This window comes from Pelodiscus sinensis, chromosome 10 (genome assembly GCF_052426305.1).
Source record: "Pelodiscus sinensis isolate ZL-2025 chromosome 10, ASM5242630v1, whole genome shotgun sequence".
In the NCBI taxonomy this organism is placed as follows: domain Eukaryota; kingdom Metazoa; phylum Chordata; order Testudines; family Trionychidae; genus Pelodiscus; species Pelodiscus sinensis.
The window spans coordinates 5,752,239-5,774,796 of record NC_143061.1 but is presented as its reverse complement, the minus strand read 5'-3'; the positions used below and the strand labels follow the sequence as shown (position 1 = coordinate 5,774,796).

The following is a 22,558-nucleotide window of genomic DNA, read 5'->3' as shown; positions in this document are numbered from 1 at the left end:
TTTGGTTAGTCTCTAAGGTACCACAGGCCTACTCCTCGGTTTTTATAGCTATGACCATTCACGCCAGCTGCGAGCCTGCCTCACTGTATGAATCTAACACTTTGTACAGACCTAGGCACCGGTGCTGTAGTCTTTGGCCGTGCAGAACTCTCACGTGGGAAATTAGACTGAGGGAGGATTGGGCCCTTAGGCCAAAAGTTCCTTCCACACACCTCACGGACCTGGGATTTGAACATCCAGACTCAGATCCCTCTATCTCATAAACCCAAAGGAATCCTGGGATCCAAATCTCCCATCTCACCCCTCTCCCTGAATACCAGTGTCCTTTCACTGCAGAATCACCCACAATTTTCCCACACAGTCCGTGTTTATGGGAAGAGACGCGCACACATGCAACAAGGAAGCAATGGGTAGCTATTGGGTAACGCTGCCCAGCGACTCCCAGTTTCGACATTGCCAACTTCAAGCATGCAAACAACTCAGGAGGTGGCTCCAAGCAATGAACTGGACCTAAAAATTCTGTGCTGCACAGTAAAACCGCTTGGATTCCTGTCTGGAGTTTGGGCCTGCGTTTTCATGCTTTTCTTCAGGCAAAAATGTAGCTTTGCTTTAAAGGAAAGCTGAAATTCTGCCATCACGGGACTCGGGGAGCTTTCAGAAAAAACCTCAAATATTGGGGAAAAAGAAATCACAAGAGTTGGCAGCATTGGCTTTGTGTGGACTGCCCCAAATGACACCAATGTCTGCTCCCGAAACTCTCCTTTGCTCACTGATGTGTTACTTAACCCCCTCCCAACCGGCCCACAAAGTCAGGGTAAACCTACAAAACCCGCAGGTGAAACGCAGCCACTGGAAGGAGGGGGCCAGATTCGGATCCCGATCCGGATCCCAACCACACTGGTGTAAATCACTGAAACCAACCTGAGGGGGAAACTGGCTCAAACCAGGAAGGTGCGTACTTGAAGCTGGCCCAATTCGGATCTCACTGGCCCCTTTTGCGGACTCCACCAGCTCCCCCTTGGGTAAGTCACAGCCGCCTCTGAATCTGGTCCAAGCCTTTATCCCTCTAATTGCCTAATTAAGAACAAACAATCCCCATTCGGGGCGCTGGCCCTGTGCGTACGGGAGGTCGCACACCCGCGCCCGTGCATCCATAAAGGCAGACTCCGGCGGGACAGGCAGGGTTTTGATTCCCATGAAAAAGCCCCTTTCATTGGGCCGGAGTCTCTCCCTTCCAGAGCCTCACGCGCCGTCCCTTAGGACGGTGGCTCTGCCGCGGGGAACCCGGCGGGCTCCCAGACAGTCCGGCCCGGGGAGCGCGCGGGGTTCTCTCTAGCCCGCACCCCGGGTGCCAGGTCAGCAGTTCGAGCCCCGCAGCAGGTGAGTGTGTCGCTTTCCCGGGGTGGGGGGAGGCGTTCAGCCAGGCACCCGCCGGCCCGGGAGCAAGCCGGGCTCCCTGCCTGCCTGCCTGCCTGCGGGGGACTTTTGCACTGAAAAAAGCCGAGTCCTGGAGTGGCCCCGCGCTGGGCGAGCCGATGCATCGCCCCTGCTGGGCTGAACCCCCCCCCCAGCAACAGGGCAGCCGCGATCAGTCCCCGGAGGGCCGGGCTGCTCCCCGCCGGTCCAGGGGACAAGGAAGGAGGGGGGGACCCGGCAGCTGAGCGGGGGGAGAGACCCCCCCAGGGGAACACTCCCTTGAGCGCCGAGGTAATGGACAAGCGCCGCGGGAACTAGGGGGGGTGGCGGGGTCCCCCCCATCTCCAAGCGCCCCTGCTCGGAGGAGCCCTGGAGCGACGCAGCCCCCAGAGACCGACCGCGCGTCCCCCGCAAACTTGAGCCTCCCCGGCCTGACAGCTGTTGGGGGGGGGCGCAGCCCGCCCGCTCCCCCTCCACCGGCCGGGCCCCCCCCCCCCCGCAGGGCAGCGGAGCCCCGAGCAGCCCCGCCGGGCTGGCAGGAAGCGACTTGCCCCGGAGAGCAAAGTGGTGGGTGCGGCCTGCCCCCCCCCGGACCCGCCACTCACCACTGGGACATGCTGGGGCTGGGGCGCTGCAGCCGGTCCCCAGCCCGCCTGCCTGGTCCTGAGGCTGCCGCGCTCTGCACACAGAGCCCTCTATGGGCTGGCACAGGCCTCCTCCCCCTCCGGCTTCCCGCGGGGCGGGGGGGGGGGGCTGGCAACAGGTAGGGTTAACCCCTCAGCTGCTGGGCTGCCGCAGGGAGCCACCTGGCCCTGCCAAGCAAGGACTGGGGCACCCTGGGCCACCCAGCACTGGGACTGAGTCCCCCGATCCCCATTGGGTCTGCCCGCCTGCCCTAAGTGGGTCACCCCCTGGGAGGGGGCCCTAGGCGAGCTGCCAGCAATTAGTACCGTAGGCGAACCAGGGAATCGGCGCCCCCACCTCCAAACCCCTCAACGATATGGCACCACCATTGGGTGCCCCATTTCACTTGGCACTGGCCTACGTGGACGGGCACCCCTGGGCCCAGATAATTCTCCCACCGGCCCAGCGCTGTCTACACTAGGGCTTAACTATGTCTCAGGGCAGGGAGGGGAATGAATTTTCCACATCCCTGAGTGACTTCTTTGGGTCAGCCCAACTTTCTAGTGTACCCCAGCCCTCAGAGAGGGGGTGCAGAAAGAGCAGGCCAGACTTCCACCTGGACCCCTCTATAGGTCCTCACATCCAGACGGAGTCCTCAATGACACCCGGGCTACGGGCTGGCGTGATAGCAGCTTTGTCTATAGATCCTACAATATTATACACTCGCTTAACATCTTCCCAGGGGGCCCAGTTTCCGCAGTGGCCACTGCCTCAGAAACAGGTTCAGCAGGCAGATGACTAGCATGCTGCCAAACCAGCCATATGCTTTCCACCTTTGGGAACATGGTCTAATCCGGCGGCCTCTAAAATCACCTTCCCACAAACAGCAGAGATGTACTTAAACCTACTCCGCAATCCAACATTGCTCTCTCTCTGAGCCAAGATCCGACTGCCAAACACAAGAGAATTTGGGAGGAGATGGCTGAAATCTCAGCAGAGCTCGGGGTCCCAGTTTTGTGACTGGTGCCTATCTCTGGCTATATTAAATTCCATGCAAATAAGTGCAAATTAAAGTATATTGGAGGGAAAAAACTAGCTATTCCTACACAATCATGGGTTCTAAATTAGCTCCCCAAAAAAGAGATTTTGGAGACATTAGGGAGAGCTCTCTAAAAATTCCTGCTCAATACACAGCAGTGGTCAAAAAGGGTAAATGTTAGGAAAAGGATAGAAAATAAGATTGAAAATATAATGCCACTATGTAAATCAGTCCATGGGGTGCCCCTCACCTTGAGTACTGAATGTAGATCTGACCATCCTGTCTCAAAAAAAATGTCTTAGAAATGGAAAAGGTACAGAAATGGGCAAGAACATTGATTTTGGATTTGGAACAGCTTCCCTATGAGGAAAGATTAAAAAAAAAACTGACCTGTTCTGCTTAGAAGAGAGACAACTAAGAGGAGATATGATGGAGGTCTATAAAAGCATGAGAAGTGTGGGGGAAAAAGTGAATAGTGAAGTGTTGTTTACCCTTTCACACAATACAAAACCCATCTGATGAAATTAGGATTATTACAAACAAGAGGACGTGCCTTTTCACACATGCTGCCCAACTAACCTGTGGAACTCCTTGCCATGGGATGTTGTGATGACCAAAGTCTAACTGAAAGTTATTGGAGGGTAGTTCCATCAATGGCTATTAGCCAGATGGTTAGGGACACATTATGCTTTGAGGAACCCTAAAACCCTGGCTTCTAGAAGCTCAGAGGGACAGATGAACCTGGATCTTCCCCAGCTGGGGGACATTGCCCTCTCCCCCAGCTGTGCTTGCTGGAGCTGCAAAGGCCGTGGAGAGGCGCTTCTCACCTGGCCCCAAGCTGCTGCGGTGAGAGAGGGCTGGTATTGTCCTCGCTCCTTGGGCAGCATGCAAACTGAACTCTCCTCTCCAGCCCCACCCCAGAGCAGGGCCTTTCAATGACCCGAGCACCACTGGGCAAACCTAGTTCTCTATCAGAGGAACAATCTATTAGTGCTTTTTCTTCCCAGGATGTTCAGCATCTCAGCTATGGGGGGGCTCCACCCACTGACAGGCTCAGAATGCCGCTAGCATAGCTGTCTTAGCTCCACTAGCATTTCTCCAGCTAACATTGCTCACTAGCGTGCAACCGCTTGTGAGACTAAGTGTTCGCTAGCATAGCTATGGCTATTATGTATGTTCCCTCTGTGTTTGGATAGGTAATCTAGCTGATCTCTATATAATCTCCCACAAGGAAACAGTCTCCCAGTGAAATGAAAGCCCGAGTGCTGGCAAAGTTTCAGCCAGCAATTCAGGTAATAAGCAAATATGTGACCATGAAACTGACGCAGTTCCTTTCCCAGCTCTTTCTTATGTGATCGTTTAATGAACCGAGCCCCTCGGTAATGAATAAACAATGGATGTGATCAGGTAATAGTCATAACCTGCGCATTGCTGTAACGCCGCATGGGAAAGAGGGGCTAAGACTTCTACTACACACATAAGTGGGTGTAAGTGTGTTGCTCCCGGATGCGGATCTCCACACCCCAAGCAAATGATGTAGTGGTGGGGCAGTACGTACTGCTCATGACAACATGCTTCTGAGACTTTATCATAACTAAGTTGTTTAGTTTGGAAAAAAGAAGATTAAGGGGGGACATGATAGCGGTTTTCAAATATCTAAAAGGGTGTCACAAGGAGGAAGGAGAAAATTTGTTCCTCTTGGTTTCTGAGGACAGGACAAGGAGTAATGGGCTTAAAGTGCAGCAGGGGAAGTTTAGATTGGACATTAGGAAAAAATTCCTAACTGTCAGGGTGTTCAAATATTGGAATAAATTGCCAAGGGAGGTGGTGGAATCTCCCTCTCTGGAGATATTTAAGAACAGGTTAGATAGACATCTGTCAGGGATGGTGTAGACGGAGCTTGGTCCTGCCTTGAGGGCGGGGGGCTGGACTCGATGACCTCTCGAGGTCCCTTCCAGTCCTATAATTCTATGATTCTATGAGAGATGCTTTATGCAAGAGAGCCGGCGTAGCGCACCCATGGAAAGGGGGTGAGTCTCTGAATGCGATTAGCTCACGCAGATGTCTGGCTCAGTTCTGTAGCTGGAGTTTGGAATATCGACCTGTGCATCTATAATTTCATAATGGCTGTGGTGGGTCCCTCCCCATGCTGACAGGGCCATGCTTGAGGGCCTATCAGCAAGAAACAACGACTTGTAAAAGAGTTTAGCCTTCCTGTGGACTGTGGGTCTGCCTGTGAAGAAAAGACCCTGTCCCCTGGTCCTGGAACCCATCGTGAACGCTGTACTTTTCCATGAGAAGCTGGGGAGGGAGGTAGGGTGACCCTCGTTCCCTCTGCTGATTATGGGACACCCGGTACAATCACTCGTATTCAAGCGAGTTCAATGGCAATCAGCCAGAACGGTTCAGTACAAACCTTCACGTTAATATCAAGTTGTCTGAGCCCCTCTTCAGAAGGTAAATATAAAGACTCCAGTTCGGCCTTATTTCTCATCTTTCAGGCTGACAGAGGAACAGCCAGACTGGGGCAGACCAAAGGTCCCCCTAGCCCCGTGTCCCGTCCGTTGACAGTGGCCAATGCCAGATGCCCCAGAGGGAATGAACAGACCAAGGAATCCTCGTGATCCCTCTCCTGTCGCCTGTTTCCAGTCACAACGTCCAGACCCGTTTCTTGTCCTATCCTCAGAGGCCAAGGAGAACGAGGGGATGGAGGTAGGGGGAGGTATGACTTGGCCCTTGTCTTTGCAGAGGCCATCTCTTCCCCCTTTCCAGCCCCCCCCCCCCCCCCATGGCTAGAAGCAGCTTGTTCCTTCCTGCTCATAGAAAAGTAGCTCTCACCTCCAAGCTGCTGCTGAGCCCTGATCTAACCCAGCCAGCTCCTGTCCCTGGCTACAGCGCGGGCAAGAAGGGGTTAATCCCTAGGGATGCCTTGTGCACCAGGGCCCAGGGAGCCTGCTGCAGGGGCTCCAGCCAACAGAAGCTGCTCAGCAGGGGAGGGTACGGAGAGGACAGAGCAGCCCCCTCCCCTCCGCACTGCCTGGGGGCAGGATCTAGGGCAGGGGGTGGTGTGGCAGGTGGGGGGAGGGGAAGAAGTGGGGGTCAGGGTTGCTGCTGTGAAGGCTGCAGGGCTGGGGCACAGACTGGCTGGGAACAGCTCCCTCCCCACCACTGCAGAGCCTCGCTGAGGGGCAGAGAAGCGTCTGTGCGGGGCTTTGACACACGCAGGACTCGGCTCCTCCTGGCCAGCGCCCCAGGCCAGTGGGTTTGAGCTTTTCCTGGTGCCAGCCCAGCCAGCAGCAGCGGGGGGAGGAAGGAGCCGGCCAGCCAGGCTGTTGGGGAGCTGAGTGACCGGACCAGGGCTGGGTCTCTGCACAGCGCTGGCAGCAGGACGCCCCCTGCCGGGGGGAGGGGCAGCAGGGCTGAGGGGGTGAAGGGGCAGAGCGGGGAGAGGGGCCCGTGGGAGCAGAGGCAACACGTAACCAGCCACCCCCTGCCCACACTCCTCAGCCACGGCAGCAGGCAGCCAGTGCGGGCTGCCAATGTCTGGGGAGAGGGGGGCAGGCCAAGAGGAGGCATCGCCGCAGGGACTGCACTGATGGGCCAGCAGGGGGAGCAGCTGGTCCCACGTGCTGCAGCTTTGCCCGACCACAAGCCATGCGCACCCACCCCATCCTCAGCCACTGGGCCCTCCCCCACTCATCACTGGTGGGCGGGTGGCTGGCAAGCAAGGATCCAGGCAGCAGCAGGACTCACCAGTACCCGGCTGTCCCCATGAGAGCTGCCTCTTGGCTCCAAGCGTCCACCCAGCTCCGCAGTCCCCGCACGTTCCTCGCGCCGCTCCCAGCTGCCGGCAGGCCCCCTGCACCTCGGTGAGCAGGGGGAGATTGCTGCGGCGGATCGAAGGCTGGTTTAAAGCCCTGTCCCTTGAGAACAATGTTTCCCAAATGCGGGTCCCAACCCACCCCTGGGTCTTGGGAAGATGGGTGGGGATGGATCAGGGGGCCCTAGGCAAACACACGCTTCTAGCGGCCTGGTGCAAAGGGAGGAGCAGGAGGAATGTTACACCGCGGTGGCATTTGATCTGTTCTCGCTCCCCGCCTCGGAGCTTAGCAAAAGTCTCATTGTGATACGGAGAAAGAGCTTGCACTGGTGGAGGGGTGTTCTCGCTGTTCACAGGAACATGTACCTCTTTTTTGCACCCTGCTACACTCAGTGACTTCCTGTGGCAAGGAGTTCCACAAGCTCACCGTGCTCTCCTATCCAGATAAAAAGCTGAGGTTCCGCTCCAGGGAAGGGGAGCCGCAAACCAGAGCCTGGGATTTAACAGCACCTTCCCTTTGCTTTAGGCCAAACCTCCTGACGTTTGTGCCTTCACTGAGCCAGCCCAGCAGAGCCGAATCTCCCTGGAGCCTAGCCCCCTGAAACTCCAGGGCCAGACTAGAACTGGTGACACCCTCTTAACCACAGCAACGAGCATTCACCTCCATACAACGCGGCCTCTGGCAGGCTGGGAACAGCGTGTGCTCAGCATACCGTGGCCCGCTCCAGCTTCCCCCCCGCAGCTTGCACACCACACCCCGGCCTGCCACACTTGCCTGGCAACAGCAGGGCCATCACTCACAGACAGACGGGCCGGGCCGTTCCCAGCCTCGGTGCTCTCCCAGCTGAACGTGCCCCTGGCGCTGGCCGGAACGGCCCAGACTCCCTCAGGGCACCTGCCACTCCTGTCAGACTCTCCCCACAGGGAACAAAGGGCTCTCCCTCCTTGTCCCTTCCCGGCCCTGTCCCCTAGAGCACAGCCCCACAAGCAGGGGGAAAGATGCATGTATTTCCCTCCAATGGGAGTGGGAATGGGACTTCCTTGCTGATAAACCCAGCCCCAAACACCCCACGCTACAGTAGCCTAGTCGCTCTCCTCTCCTAGCTCTGCCCAAGGGGCCAAAACTAACCCACCTGGCCTCACAGATACAAAGGAGCCAGGCTCGAGGCAGCCCCTGAGGCTGCCAGGACAGGGAGAGGGAACCTGCCTGACTTGAAATGCCCGGACAGACACAGGGCCCCGTGTGCTAGAGAGCCCAGCCCCCCTCAGCTGTGGGACTTTAGCTGTGACACTGATTCTGGGGCTGGGTTCAATCTTAGCCAGCCAGCCAGGAAGCAGCCACGCCATCCCTAGGAGCTGGGGAGTTCACTGCAGTGCCACTGCCAGCTACCTCAGTGGGTCTTAGCTCCCCTGCTCTGTGCCCTGCCCCTGTTGGAGAAAGGCAGCAGGGTGAAGAGGGACACAACCAGTGTTCCCTCTAATCTTTTCCAACCACGTGCGGAATAATTTTACGTGCACAGAGGCACATGTGAATGTGCACCACCAGCAGAAACAAAACACCTAGCAGGGGGAGCTCACAACTCTTTCACGAAATGCCTGTTTGGCCAAACTGTGCCCAGCACAAGCACATATCGGGGAGGGGAGGGCTTCATGTCCCCTTTGTACCACCTTTAGTCTGGGGCAGTTCAAGCCCCCAGCACAGGGTGCAGCAAACTGAAGGCTGCTCCGCTGCGTTTGACATCGTCCTGCTGGCCCGGGAGCACAGTAGGTATTTATTTCAGGCCTCGCAGTGTGGTCATCGTACCCAGCCAGGGAACACACCATCAGGAGGTGAAAGTCGTGGCACGATCGTTTTTTCCAGAGGGATGATCAGAAATACAGGGCAGCTGTTACACAGGAACTAAAACAGCTGCTCCTTTAGGTCATGGGATTCAAACCCACGCAAGATCCATCACGGAGCCCCTAAATCAAACCAGCCCGACACATCCGAGCTGAATTTTTGGTTTTCATTTTTTTAAAAACCTGGCTTTTTTTTTTATCAGAATGGAACATTTATACGGAACATTTTCAATTCTGCCAAAAACACCTTCCACCCTAGCATTGTTCTAAAGGAAATGATATTTTATTTTTGTTTGTTTCGTTTTATTTTTCAATCAAAAGTTTCATTTTGAAAGCTAAAAAAATACACTTTCTTATTTATACACTGCTTCTGTATTTCTTCCTCTGTCCCTCACTGGAAAGGGGAGGGGAAGCAAAAAGGAGAGAGAGTGAGAAATACAAATGGGAAAATAAAAACCTCTTTTCCCATCACTTTTTATCCACGTTTTAAATTTTCTTCCTCTTTTAGGCAGAAAGAAAGAAAGAAAACAACAATTTCCACCTTACGATGAAAAAAAAGCATTTTAATTTGATTTTTTTGGTAGAAAAATAAAGCATTTTGGTGAAAAAATTTGACCAAAACAATCTCTGAGAAGGATTTCAAAATCAATTGGTTAAAATGCTTTTAAATAGTTTATCTGCAAACTCATGAAACATAGATAGAATATGAGGTGGGCTTAGATCAGCAGTTTTCAGAACTTATTAGAGCTAAGTCCAGCCCCTTGAGTTACAATTCTTGGTTGAACCTCCCCCCATACCCAGATGGGCCAGGTGACCCAAATCAGGGAATGGAGGTGGCTCGTCCTCCCTAAGCCCTACAGCACAGGGCTGGCTTGAGCCCCCAGACATCACCAGCTTGCGCAATTGGCAACTTGCACCTTCTTCCCCAGACTATTCCTGCACACTCCACATTTTGAAAAGCTCTTTGTTAGATGGATTGAAAAGGATCTGGGTGGACTTGCGGCATGCTCTCATACACAAAACATTGATCCCATGATCATAGTACCTTTGTGTCTAGGTAAGAAAGTGTTATAATGGATGTTATACCGGTAGGGGCAGAGTTAAGGTTATTTTGCGGGTATGTTCGCATAAGGTTTTGCTGGTCAGAGATGGCTGAAGATTAGGCTCTCTCAGTGCACTGCTGTGTCATGTATTTGCCATAACTTTTGATTTTTTCTACTTTTAATGTTTGGGTAGATCGTTTTTGTCCTTAACTTGAACCTTAACTGTTATACAGGGTAGTGGTTTTGTACTGGACAGTAGACCCACACCCTTATATAAACTCATCACTGAGGCCAGCCAGCAGGCTATTCTTTGATACACACATTTAACAAAACCAAATCTGAGCTGATTAGACAAGTCTGGTAATAAAACAACACTGCAGCGTGATCTCGTGAGTTATTGTTACTCTTGTTTGCAAAGCCATATAAGTAAAAGTAACTGACAAACACTTCCCTGAAGGATGCAAAGCTTTCCAGGTGTCTGTCACACTAAGCTGGGTCACTTCACGCCAACAGCTGGGCTGTTGCATGAACCCAGATCTGCACTGGAATATGAGCCTAGTACCCCATCCCTACCCCTTGCCCTAATTGAGTTCCCCAGCTAGAGAGCTAGAGCCCAGAGGCCTCACCTGCATTGGGATTGGTGATGATAAGAGCATTGGACCCATAGGGCCAGGCATGGCTCATGACTACTGCCCAGCTGGGGGGAGAGAGGCCATTAGCCCAGTATCCACCCCTCCTCTTCATCTAGGGAGTAAAGGCCTAAGGAGGTAGGGATGCCAACTACGGTCCCTCTAATTTTTTCACCTATGTGTGGAATAAATGTTGTTCTGTGCACTGGCGCATGTGTAGATGTGCACCACCTGTAGAAACACAGGCTGCCGGTGGTGGGCGCCCTGCTAATCAGCCTGGCAACACTGGAATCTCTCTTGGGTGGCTGTCCAAGTGCTCAGCGCACAGGGAACACTGGTTGCCAACCCTCCAGGATTGGCCTGCAGTCTCCGGAAATCGGCACCCATCTCCCCGTGACTATCGCAAGCAACCCTGGAGATTTTAATCGGTGAGGGTAAGAATATGACATTACGTCATGTGGGGGGGGAGGGCCCTTCCCTGAATAGCCTCACTCAGAACCCCCATGGGGAGGGAGGATTGGCCCACCCCAAAGCAAGGAAATTGGCCTCCTTCTGCAGCAGTGGTGGCTGGGTTCTCACACCCTGGCCTAGCTCCCTGCCCTTTGCCTCCCTGCCCGCTTTCTTCCCAAAGGGCAGGTGTCACAAGCCAACCTTAGAGGCTAAATCTCCCCCCCCCCCCCCACGCCCTGGGGGAGGAGGCCGGGATCACGCCCCCCAGGGAGCCAAACCCAAGAACACGCCTCCCCCTCCATCCAATCGCCAAAGCACCTACTCAGGAAATTCCTCCCTGGCCTGTCTAACCAGCCCAAGAGACAGAAACCCGCCGCAGTGCGCCCAGCCCCGGGGGCAAAGCTCCCGTATCAGCCAGGCTGGAGGAGCTCCAAGGAGCATGGCCTGGTTTTGTGCCGGTGTGCAGGGGCAGGGGGGCGAATGCTCCTGAGATCATCCATCTCCGCACCTGATTTCTCCCCTGGCTGGGAGGTGAATGAATGGCCCTTATGCAAGAGCAAGGAGGGCCAGGCATTCCTGGCGAGTGAATCACTCCGTGCCTGTGCTTCCTTCTGGAGCAGTCAGAGAATGGGGCCGACCCCCGCCGAAGAGTGGGGTTAGAATAGCGGGAATCGTGAGTCAGAACAACAGGCCACCTGTATGGATGGCTCCGAAGGCAGGGACCCCACACAGCCCTGCAAGAGGGACTGCTGCAAGCCCCAGGGCATGTCTGCAAGGTGTGCGGCCCTCCCAGAGCGCAGAACAGCAGTGCCCAGAGCACAGGTACCTGAGGCCTCCGCTGTCGCATCGACACAGCGAGTGGCCGCCATGCTTGAGCAGGTACCTCCTCCCAAGCTACAGTCGCACCCGGGCCGCGGTGTAGACAGTGCCCACGAGCAGGGCTGGCAGTCACAGACGAGACAGGAGCTCACCGTGCGGTGTCCCTGCCAAAAAGACTTCTCAAGGGGCTGGAAGAACCGCCCTCCGTCAGCGCACTGTGGGGAGAGCAGCGCTGTGACAGCCTCCAGCAGACACAGCTAGAGGACATATAAAGCAGGAAACTCATGTGAGACAAGGTTAAGAGAAAATACCCACGGAAAGACGGACCCTCTTGATAGCGACAGGTCTGGATCACAACGGCTGCCTCTAAATGCGTTCAGGGTAGCAACGAAGTGGCTAATAGATAGGTCACTTCTGCCCTCTGCTGGGTAGAATCAGCACCGCTCCGCCGTGTGTCATAGGCCCTATACTGCTATCAACTAATGGAGAGTTTCTTTTAGCCCGTGCGGTAGAGCTCATGTTTAGAGGTACTCAGGAGGCAGGCTGACGAGAGAGAAGGTGCTGTCCTCTTTGAACGGCACGAGCAATCAGCCTGAGGCTTCTAGAAACATCTAATTCACACCAGGCGTGCTTGGAAGCTGGCCACTCAAGCATTCCCAGCATGCAGGACATTCCAGTGCTTCTGGGACTGGCATGACCCCCTTGCTCAGCCGCATGACCTCCCATGCCTGCCTCTCCTCGTAACCAGAGTCCTGGCTGGCCAGCACACCCTGGGTTTGTGGGGCGGTGGAGATTGGCGTTTGAACACGCTGCATCTGAGCCTTTGTGGTGTGCAGTAGAGAAGCACCCACCCCGTTCCTACGCCGCCCCCCATGGGCCCTAGGAAGGGGGTTGCTCTCAGAGCAGAAGACGGGCGCACAAGCAGCAGTGGACTGAAGCCCAGAGGTGGATGTTCGAGGCCCGGCCCACGACAGGGGCGGCGAGTCACCCTCCTCTTGCGGCGCCGCTGCGTCTGCACAGGGAATTCATCGGCAGATAGCGCGAGCCCAGGGAGGAGCGACAGAAATGGCTGTTGCTGGCCTTAGGGCTGCCAGCAGGCAGGGGAAGGGAGAGGACTGAGGGGAGGACCTGGTGCCAGGGAAAATGTGGGCCGGGTGTCCGGAAGACGCTGTGAATGGCGAGTACGGTGAGACGGGGAATGGCCCCTTGCTCGAGATATTTCAGCCAAGGCACTGGAAGGAGCAGGCCTGCCCGGCTGGCAGATGGAGGGAGGCACCAGACAGCAATTGAAGACGGAAGAGATGCAGGATTGGAGGAGAAGATGGGCTTCAGACGAGCCAACCACAGGGGTCAGGATGGCTGGCGCCCCCGGCACTGCAGCAATTTGGAAGTGGGAGGGCTGTCCTTACTGCGTAACAAGGAACTGGCTAATAGGTAGGTTAGTTCTGCCCTCTGCTGGGTAGAATCGGCACCACTCTGCCGTGTGTCATAGGCCCTATACAGGCTCACTGGGGCCTGACCTAGCTGGCAGCCAGGCACTCTGCCTGTCAGAGCCGAGAAGTAGTGTCCTGACTGGGGCATGAAACAGGCCGTTCTGTGCCAGTGGCATCTTTTTCAGCTTAGCGATGGGTTAACACCCCCTGCCCCCATTTAGCATCACCCTTCCCCCTCTCGATCAGGTTGAGACCCTAAAGGGCGCCTGGAATGAGTGCCCGTCCCCCCACTGAGAGATCGCCCTCCCATGTCCAAGCCTAGGCTTGAGGGTGGGGCAGCACGAGGGCGAGGTTTGCCCTGCAGCTGCCCACACTGTGACTGTTCGGGGTTGCCAGTCCAGCTCCTTTCACTCCCACTGAAGAACGGGAAGGAACAGCCGGGTTTGCAAGTGAAAATCGTGGCTCCCAGCATAGAACCACAGAACACTAGAACTGGAAGGGACCGCGAGAGGCCTCCAAGTCCAGTCCCCCGCCCTCACGGCAGGTTCAAGCACCGTCTAGATCATCCCTGACAGGTGTCTGTCCAACCTGCTCTTACATATCCCCAGTGATGGAGATTCCACAACTTCCCTGGGCAATTTATTCCAGTGTTTAACCACCCTGCCAGGAACTTTTTCCTAATGTCCAACTTCAATCTTCCTTGCTGCAGTTTAAGCCCATTGCTTCTTGTCCTGTCCTCAGAGGCCAAGGAGAACAATTTTTCTCCTGCCTCCTTGTGACACCCGTTTAAGTACGTGAACACCTGGGCCCCAAAAGCCACGGGAGCAGGGAGATTAGCCGGGCCTGCCAGCTACACCCGCACGAGCAGAGCCCCTGCTCACAACAAAGGAGCAGGCTTGCAAACCCAGTGCAAAGTCTGAGACCCGGAGAAGAAGGGTGTTCTGGCAGAAGGCAGCCCCACCTGCCCTCTTCTTTCCCGTGGTTTAGACTTGCCCGGCGCAGATCCCAGGAAGGGCCGAGGAGGAGGAATGGGAGTCTCCCGCCTCCACCCATGCAGATCCCAGACAGAACGGTCACCCTAAAGTCCCCAAGGGTTGGGGGTGTGAGCCAGCTTGGGGGCAGCGCACCACGCCTCTCCTTGGTGCGGTCCTGCCCGGGCAGAAGCCATCCAAGCACCCTCACCCAGCTGGCATTGCTGCGCAAACCCACTCGGTGATGGGGACAGGAGCATTTCGGACGGGCGGGACTGTCCCTGGAATGCGGCCACCACCGGCCTGGCCTCTCCAGAACTGGTTGAAGTGGTTCTTCTGTCCCTCCCTTCTCCGTGGGTGGGGGGGGGGGTCAGTTTCCAGGCAGGAATGTGGCTGCCACCAGCTTCCGCACAAACAGAATTCTTCTAAGTCACTGACTTAACCTCTTCCTCCGCCGGTCGCCCGCAAAGCTCCTTGGGGCGAGAGATCATGCTGGGGTCAAGGCGGATGATGGACACGCCAAAGTGGACTAGCATTTCAATAGGTGCGTTTTCTCACACAGGCCATGCCCACTCCTTCCACTTAGGCTTAAAGAGCTACTGGCAGAGTAAGAACTATGACACATGGACAGCTGTTCTGATTCCATCCACGAGAGGGAGGTAGTTGTGTTCACACACTCTTGCTAGGGGCTTGGAACGGCTGCTGTACAAAGAGATTAAAAAGACGGGGACTTTTTAGCTTAGAAAAGAGGAGACTAAGGGGGATAGGACAGAGGTCTATAAAATCACGACTGGTGTGGAGAAAGTGAATAAGGAAAAGTTATTTACTTGTTCCCGTAACATAAGAATTAGGGGTCTCCCAATGAAAGGAATAGGCAGCAGGTTTAAAACAAAAGGAAGTTTTTCTTCACGTAACACATAGTCAACCTGTGGAACTCCTTGCCAAAGGATGTTGTGAAGGCCAGGACTTTAACTGGGTTCAAAAAAGAACTAGATAAATTCATGGAGGTTAGGTCCCTCAATGGCGATTAGCCATGATGTGTATGAATGGTGATCCTAACCTCTGTTTGTCGGAGGCTGGGAATGGACAATGGGGTGGGATTGCATGATGATTCCCTGTTCTGATCATTCCCTCTGGGGCATCTGTTATTGGTCTCTGTTGGAAGACAGGACACTGGGCTAAAGGGATCTTTTTATCTGACCCAATACGGCCGTTTTTATGTTACTCTCCAGTCTGACATGCTTTGGGGCATTCAAGGCTTTTCCAGCATTTATGACCATTCTAAACCTCATTTATGTTTTAATTAATTAAAAAATGTTGACCTGACGCTCTGGGATTTTTATCTTCCGCCTTGTATCTTGTGGCACATGAGAGTTCTGAAATAGGCCACCCCTATCCCCCTGCTTCATTGTGTCTTGCTTAATTTAAATACCTTTCTTCTTTCCTGGTGTTTTACGGGACTGCTCCCAATACCACGTAAGCACTCGCAGGCACACGGATGCCCCTATTTATTTAGTTCACGTAAAGACCCACAGATCCGGAATTTAGACTTAAGGTCTTGGACTTTCCGGAGCTAGCAGCAAGGAAAATAACACCCCTTTGTTTCAGCTTTCCAGTTCTGAGTCCAGACACGCGTGAGCGATGCCTGGTCAGTCACAGCAGTGACAGATCCATGCTAAAAGCACAAGAATAAATCTTTACAATTTTGTGCCTCTGAGGCAACACCTCACACTGCCCGTTAAAATCACACTTGTATCAGTTTCTTACAAGCCTCAGTGGACCCGAGGTTCTCCATCCAAACTGAGGCCTGGGCATCGGACAATTTGCAGTCTATTCCCGCAATTCCGAAAACGGACTCCCTGCGTGAGCTTGGGCAAATCAGGTGCCGCTCTGTGACTCTGTTTCCCCATTTGCAAGTAGGGGCTAGTAGTGCTCATCTTCAGTTGCAAGCTCAACACACAGAGTTGTCCTTTAGGGATGTAAACGGGTCACTGGTTAACAGCTTACCTGGTGAGCATCATCCTTACTGGGTGATGCTTACTGGTAACCAGTTAACTGGCGCCTGGCCCCGCGCCGCTGGTGGGCAGCCGGGGAAACTGTGCCGCAAGTTGGGACCGGCAGCCGGCAGGGCTGGGAGCTGACCCGGCAGCCGCTCAGGGCAAAGAGCCAGCCACCGAGCCCTGCGGTTAACCATGTAACCGATAGAATTTTTATCGGTTACATGGTTAATATTTGTATCTATTTTTACATCCCTACTGTCCTTAGGATGTCTGGGGCCCTACGCAGTACTATTAAACCGGTGCCCGCATGCCTGCTAAGGCAGCTGAGGGTGCTGGGGAGGAGAGGGGGAATTTTTTTAGAGATGTGATTTTATAATCTCCAGCAACACACTGATGAATCAGCGCTAAAGCCAACTTTAAACAAAAGTCCCGTCAACTCTCACAGTCAATTCAGAGGGGCAGATATGTTAGTCTAGAACTGTAAAACCAGCGAGGAGCCCTGTGGCACCTTGGAGCCTAGCCGCTTTATGAGGTCATGAGCTTTCGTGAGTAAATTCAGACGCTCGGAGTATATAGCTGAGCTTGGGAAATGCCTATGAACTGGCTTCATGACCACTTGAATGGCTCTTTCACAGGGCCGGCGCGCTGCTAACACGTCTGGCAGGCCTCTCCACTGTAAAGTTAACTAGATCCTCTCCGGAGGAAGCCGAGCCACAGCACAGGGAGTGGAAGAGGCAGATGGGTGGACATTAAGACCCAGCAGTGTCCCAGATTTTTGGGTGCCCTACACTGCAGCTGCCGTTTCTGCATATTCCGCGTATGGGTAAGGAGGGCTCTGTCAATAGATGACCAGCCCTAGCTAAGTGTTCAGCGGCGTAAGTACTCTCTCTGGTTTGACTGAGCCGTGGTAACAGACTCCTTGGAATAACATTGTCCCGGCAGCTGGGCTGACGTCACCCTGGCGTGGGGCCTTCTATGACAGTCAAGAGCATCTTTACCGAAACCTTCTTCTCTGCTCCGTCAAGCAGAACCAAAGGGCTGTTACATACCAACAGCCCCACTGTCAGGGCCCTTTCCTGTCAGGCTTTGGCACGGCGTTCTCCCCCTTCACAGGGTGCTAAGGGATGCATTTGGGGTTGTTTGCCTTCCATTCCAGCTCCACGTCGCGCTGAATTCCTCAAGCTGCATTAGCGGCCTGCAGGAAATCAGAGCAAAACCTAGCTGGACCCAGCATGTTTTTCCCCCTTTGGGATTAACCCCCCCTCTCCCCCGAGTGTCACATGTTTCCTCACAAACCAGGGCAGCCGTGGAATCTCCCTCAAACTCTGCTGGTTCAGCACAGCCATGTGCAAACCTCCAAACCCAGCCCAGCCTTTGTGGCTAAACCCCAGATTCCCCAGCACCAACGTTCCTCCTCATTTTTTCCCATCCGTGTGCGGAATACATGTTGTTACATGCACCAAGACATGTGCGGATGTGCACCACCGACAGAAGCGCACGCTGTCAGCAGTGGGCGCTCTGCTAATCAGCGGGGCGGCATTTGAATCTCTCACAGGGAACGCTGCTCAGCACCCAGATTAACCGATAAGCAAAAGCTAATCAGTTATTGCTCTAGACTACACGCGTTCTCCCACTTCCCTCGCCAGTGCATTTTTTAGCAGGCTGGCCAGCAGCCTGTCTCAGTCCTGGCTTGCGATGGGTCCGGGACCTGCCCCCGCTGCGGCTCTGCATTTTAAGTGTATTAGGAGCCAGGTGGGCAGGCAGCCCGGCTCAGTTCTGGCTCAGGCCAAGTCCAGGAGCTCAGACATCTTCGCCCCCCCTGTCCCCGCCGGACAGGGGTTGCTGCCACCCCTGTATGACAGGCAGCCAATTTGCAAGGGGAGCCAGTTTTTAAACAGGCTCCCCTCACGGACCAGCTCCCGCCTGGCACCCCGCGCTGCTGCCCGATACAGAGGCAGTGGCTCAGGGCGCTCGTGGGGCCAGAGCGCACTGGCTGCCGGTTCCGCCCAAGGGAACTATAGAATAATCGAGTAACCGATAAGAATTCACGTGGTTACTCGACTCTTCAATTCACTGATATTTAACGTCCGTACCCAGAACGTGACTGGAGCGGCTGCGGGATTCCCAGTGAATGAGTTTCGCCCACTCCAGCATCTTGGTGCACAACACTGCAGGGCCCAGAAACCTCGCCTGAGCCGAGGTCTGCTCCAGCAAGGGAGAGTCAGGGCTGAGTTTGCCTGGCCTCCTCCTCAGGGCATGGATTCTTGTGAGGGTTGGTTCCCCTGCGTTCCCCCCTCAGGGCTCCCTCCCAACAGTAGCTCTGTCAGGGTTCCCCCCAGCATTCCTGGCTTTCTCTCAAGGGGCTTCTCGCTGCCCTGAAGAAACACCAGCCTGGCACAGCTGTCTCTTTAAATCCTCAGCCGGGCCGGCCCGTGACCCTGGCAGCATACATTACCGAGTCATTGTCTTCATTTTCCAGCCGCGCGCAGACAGCCCCACCAGCGCCTGGCTGCCGCGGGCAGGGGAAATTGGGCTCACACTGGCTCTTGGAGCACACACAGCAAGCATTTCCCCTCGGGCAGATCAAAACCAGCCCTGTGCTGAAGTAACGCGGTGCGGTGGGCAGGCTGCAGGGGTCCCAGGCTCAGAGCAGCTGCGAGAGGGCTGGATGCCGGCAAGGCCCAGTGTCGAGGGCAGAATGGACACAGGGTGAAAGACTGGAGCCAGGGGTTGTGCGTGCGCTTGTCCCCGTCTTGCTGTGTGACCTCGTGGGCCCCTTGCGTGCCTCAGTTTCCCCTCCCCACAAGGTTAGCGCCTGCAACCCTGGGCTGAATTGTGAGCCCAGCTGACTGGTGCTGCTAAGGTGCTTGGAGCTCCTCTGGAGGAAAGTGCTCGCGCCAGGTGACGCGTGGGACAACGTAAAAACTCTTTCACCCTGTGGAGGGGAGGCCTCGGACTTGTGTTTCAGCTACTTTGCCTGTCTGGAGCCTCCTGCAACAAGAGTCCCACCTGCTCCCTGTTCTGCAGGCCGGGGAGATGGATACTTTGGGCTGGGGGGGCCCAGTTCAAGGACACGTACCCACCCGAGCGCGGATCAAGTTTGCTAAAATAGCGGGATATGTGGAGGAAGGGCTAGGCCCCCGCCCCTCCCCCGGGCCTGCCCTTCAGCTTTGCCAGGCATGTCCCTGGGGCGCATCTCACATCCCACAGCTTGTGCAGCCCAGCTCGAGGAATCCTCCCCCCCCCCCGGCACCAAAGGGGGACACAAAGACACTGCCGCCTCCAGGCACAGGGATGGCTCTGTCGGGGGGGACCACAGAGTTGCCAGACCCCTGGGCAAAGTAGGGGGAAAGTTGGCTCTACCCTCCTGCAAGGGGCAGGGTTGGGGCTGGCATCCCCCCACCAGCTCTTCAACGCTGGCCAGACTGCACCATGCAGGGCTCCGGTGACAATTTAAAGGACCTGGGACTCTGGCCACCGCCGCCACAGTACTGGTGGCTGGGAGTCCCAGGTCCCTTGGGAATCGTCGGGTGCCGGGTGCGATTCTCCCCTGCGTCCGCAGGCCTGGGAGCAGTTAAAATTTAAACATTTTATCGAAGCAATGGGTAAGCAGTTACTTAACACCCAGGCCCAGCAAAGTGTGTCTGTCCATGCAGCGTTGCACATCGGACACTTGTTTTAAAAGTCAAAAATACAGATGGCGCATAATCAGCAATCACCCGCCTTTAGGGGGATGCATTTTACAAGGCCGTTTAGTGATTCGCACCCCATTACGCGGGTGCGTGACCCATGGACAGCGACGCCGCGCACCGGCTATGGAAATCAGGCAGATCTGCCAGTGAAGGTAGGAGGAGGTAAGAATTGAGGGTAGGCTGGGTTAGAAAAGTATTTCAGTTACTTTCCCAACGGCGCGTCTCATCGGCTCGCCAGGCTATCCCTGCCGGTAGTGCCGACGTCCGGTGCCTCCCCCACCTGAGACATTGTGGGATCCAAGGAATCGCAGGAGCCAAAGCACTTGCTGCACACAGGGCAGGAAGATGCTAGGGATCCCCAGCAATGTGAGGGATTATGCCTCCCCCATTTCTCAGCACTGAAGTGGGAGAAAAAAAAATGCCCTAAGGTCTGAGACTTTGGTCTTCCGGGCTAGCCCAAGGAGCCACAGGGGTTCTCATTTTTGACCCCCTCACAGAACAAGCTCGTGGGATGGGGAGAACAGACGCTAGGAGGAATCGCTTGCTAGATCCCCGTGCTCCTGGGCCCTCTCTCTGAGCTTGCCAGCCGCTGTGGCTGAGGGATTCTTGGGGTGTCAGCTCACCGTTGACACTGGCCCGAGACCTACCACACTCATTACAGGCATGTCACTGAACTGCTGCCAGTCGCTGCTGCCTTTTGGGCGCTCCCTTCCCGGGCTGGCAAGGACCCGCCGAGCGAGGGAGGGCCAATGATGTATTTCCATCGGACTGGGGGAAACGTGCAACTTTCTCCTGAGTCAGACGGAAAGCTGGGCTCGCACGTCACCTGCGCACCAACGGTCGGCTGTGCACGAGCCAGCTCTGCTGGTTACACGGAAAAACAGACAGCCACGGCAGAGCGCCACTGCTGGCCGGGCCCCAGCGGCTCACGGCTGGGCCCCCTCCCGCTCCCGAGGCACAGAAATACTCACCCTCCGTTTCCTTATTTGGCTAGAACAATCTGAGAGCGAGGCGCACGCTCGCGGGGGTGCAGCCACATGGCGGCAAGCCGGCGCCGCAGCATGTCTCGGAGCCTGGAGCTTGCGTTACGGCACAAAATAGAGCCGTGAAGCCATTGCTGGCAGGGAGCTGGGGCCCCAGTGCCGAGAGATGTAGGCAGGCTCCATCCCGAGCAGAACATACGGCTGTTCTTAGTGCTGTCGGCCTGGGCTGTCGCACACTTACCCTCCGGCTTCCCCTGCGCACGGGAGGGTCCGCTCTCGTTGAAGTATCTTCGCACCCAACGTGCCGGCAGCCCCCTAGTGCCCGCGGCACGACGGCCACTACCACAGCAGGGGGTTACCTACCGTAACCAGAGGCGGCGAGTTGCATGGGCCCACGCTCCAGCAATATTCAGGGCCTGGCTTCACCGACGTTCGGGGGCGGGACTCTCCCTTTGCTCTGAGTGCTGCCCCCAAGCACCTCCCCTGGAGCACCCCTCTGCCCAGGGCCGGCCCACAACATTTTGGCCCCTGAGGGGGGGAGCTCAAACGACGCCCCCCTGCCCCCTCGCTGGGGCCAAAACTTGGAAAGGTCTCGATTCTCTGGGTCCTAGAGGCGCCCCCTCCCCCCAACAGTCTGGCACCTGAGGTGGCTGCCTCAGTTCTCCTCATGGTAAGGCCGGCCCCGTGCCCTCTCTGTGGGCAGGCTGAGGCAGTTGCTGCGCCTGCAGAGGGAGGGGGCCCATATGTGATGGCATCCACATCCCCCCCCCCCCCGCCTTGAGCACCCACCAGGAGGCAACTCCGATTCTGAGGGAGTCCCCCCACCCCCACCAAGGTGACAGTGAAGGGGAGCAGCAGGGGATGAGGTGCACGTATGAAGGCAGCCCCTGCTGGCGAGGAATGGGGGGGGCTGTCCTGTCTGGCCCTAGTCTTAGGGGAGCCTGCCTGCACTCCAAACACCTCATCCCCAAATCCCACCCCACCCTGGAGCCCTCAGCCCCCACCCCAACAAGGCCTGGTTTTTGGATGGGGCTTGCATGGAGACAGCCTGTTTGTCCCCCGTCCACCTTCCCTTCCTGGCTGTTTCCAGGCTTGTCATCCTAGACCACCTCCTGGAGCTCAAGAACGCAGACCTTGCCCGTAGCTCGGTGTGAGTCCCCCTCCCAGCACTTAGAGCAGGGGTGGGCAATTATTTTTGTTGGGGGGCCACTCCAAGAATTTGGAAAGTGGTCGAGGGCTGCACTCTTCCATGGTATCAATGGAGAAGGTGCGGGGTCTGGGATGGAGGTTGGGTGCAGAAGGGAGCTTGGGCTAAGGAATTGGGGTACAGGAGGGAGACTGGAGTGTGGGAGGGAATTTGGGTGAAGGAGGCGGTTGTGACCTAGGGCAGGAGACTGGAGTGCAGGAATTTGGGATGTGGCCTAGGATAGGAAGGGATTGCGATCTGGGGCAGGAGATTGGGGGGCAAGATCTGGAAGGGGGGCACAGGGTTTGGGTATGTTGATGGGGGGCAGAGGGTTGGGGCAATGAGGGGCCGGAGTGCCGGGGCAGGCTCTGGCCAAGAGACTTACCAGCCAGCAGCCAACCAGTCTGCCTGCCTGCAGAGCTTAAAACATTTGTCAGCCAGCCTGCCTGGCCATGTGCTTATGTGAATAACTGAGGCGAGGAGAGGGGGTGTGGTTCTTCATGGCTGCCTGTTATTCAAACAGGCAGCTCCCATTGGCCAGTCTCTGGCTGGCCAATGGGCTTGTGCTGGGGGCGGAAGCAGTTCCTGAAGCTTTGCCCCCTCCCCTCCGGTTT

General features: G+C 55.8%; 1 protein-coding gene across 3 annotated transcripts in view; it reads right to left on the bottom strand.

Moving 5' to 3' along the window:
- Window positions 1-2,168, bottom strand: part of B3GNT7 (UDP-GlcNAc:betaGal beta-1,3-N-acetylglucosaminyltransferase 7) — a 29,976-nt gene extending 27,808 nt beyond the window's left edge. Inside the window, exon 1 of one of the 3 annotated variants that reach the window (XM_075938158.2) lies at window positions 2,022-2,168. In XM_075938158.2, the coding sequence (XP_075794273.1) occupies window positions 2,022-2,032 (11 nt within the window). In that variant the 5' untranslated portion in view covers window positions 2,033-2,168. Of the gene's footprint in view, window positions 1-921; window positions 1,499-2,021 lie in introns of those variants that run through there. The other 2 variants (XM_075938159.2, XM_025189566.3) reach the window with 2 other exon arrangements.
- Between the last annotated feature and the right edge of the window lie 20,390 nt (window positions 2,169-22,558).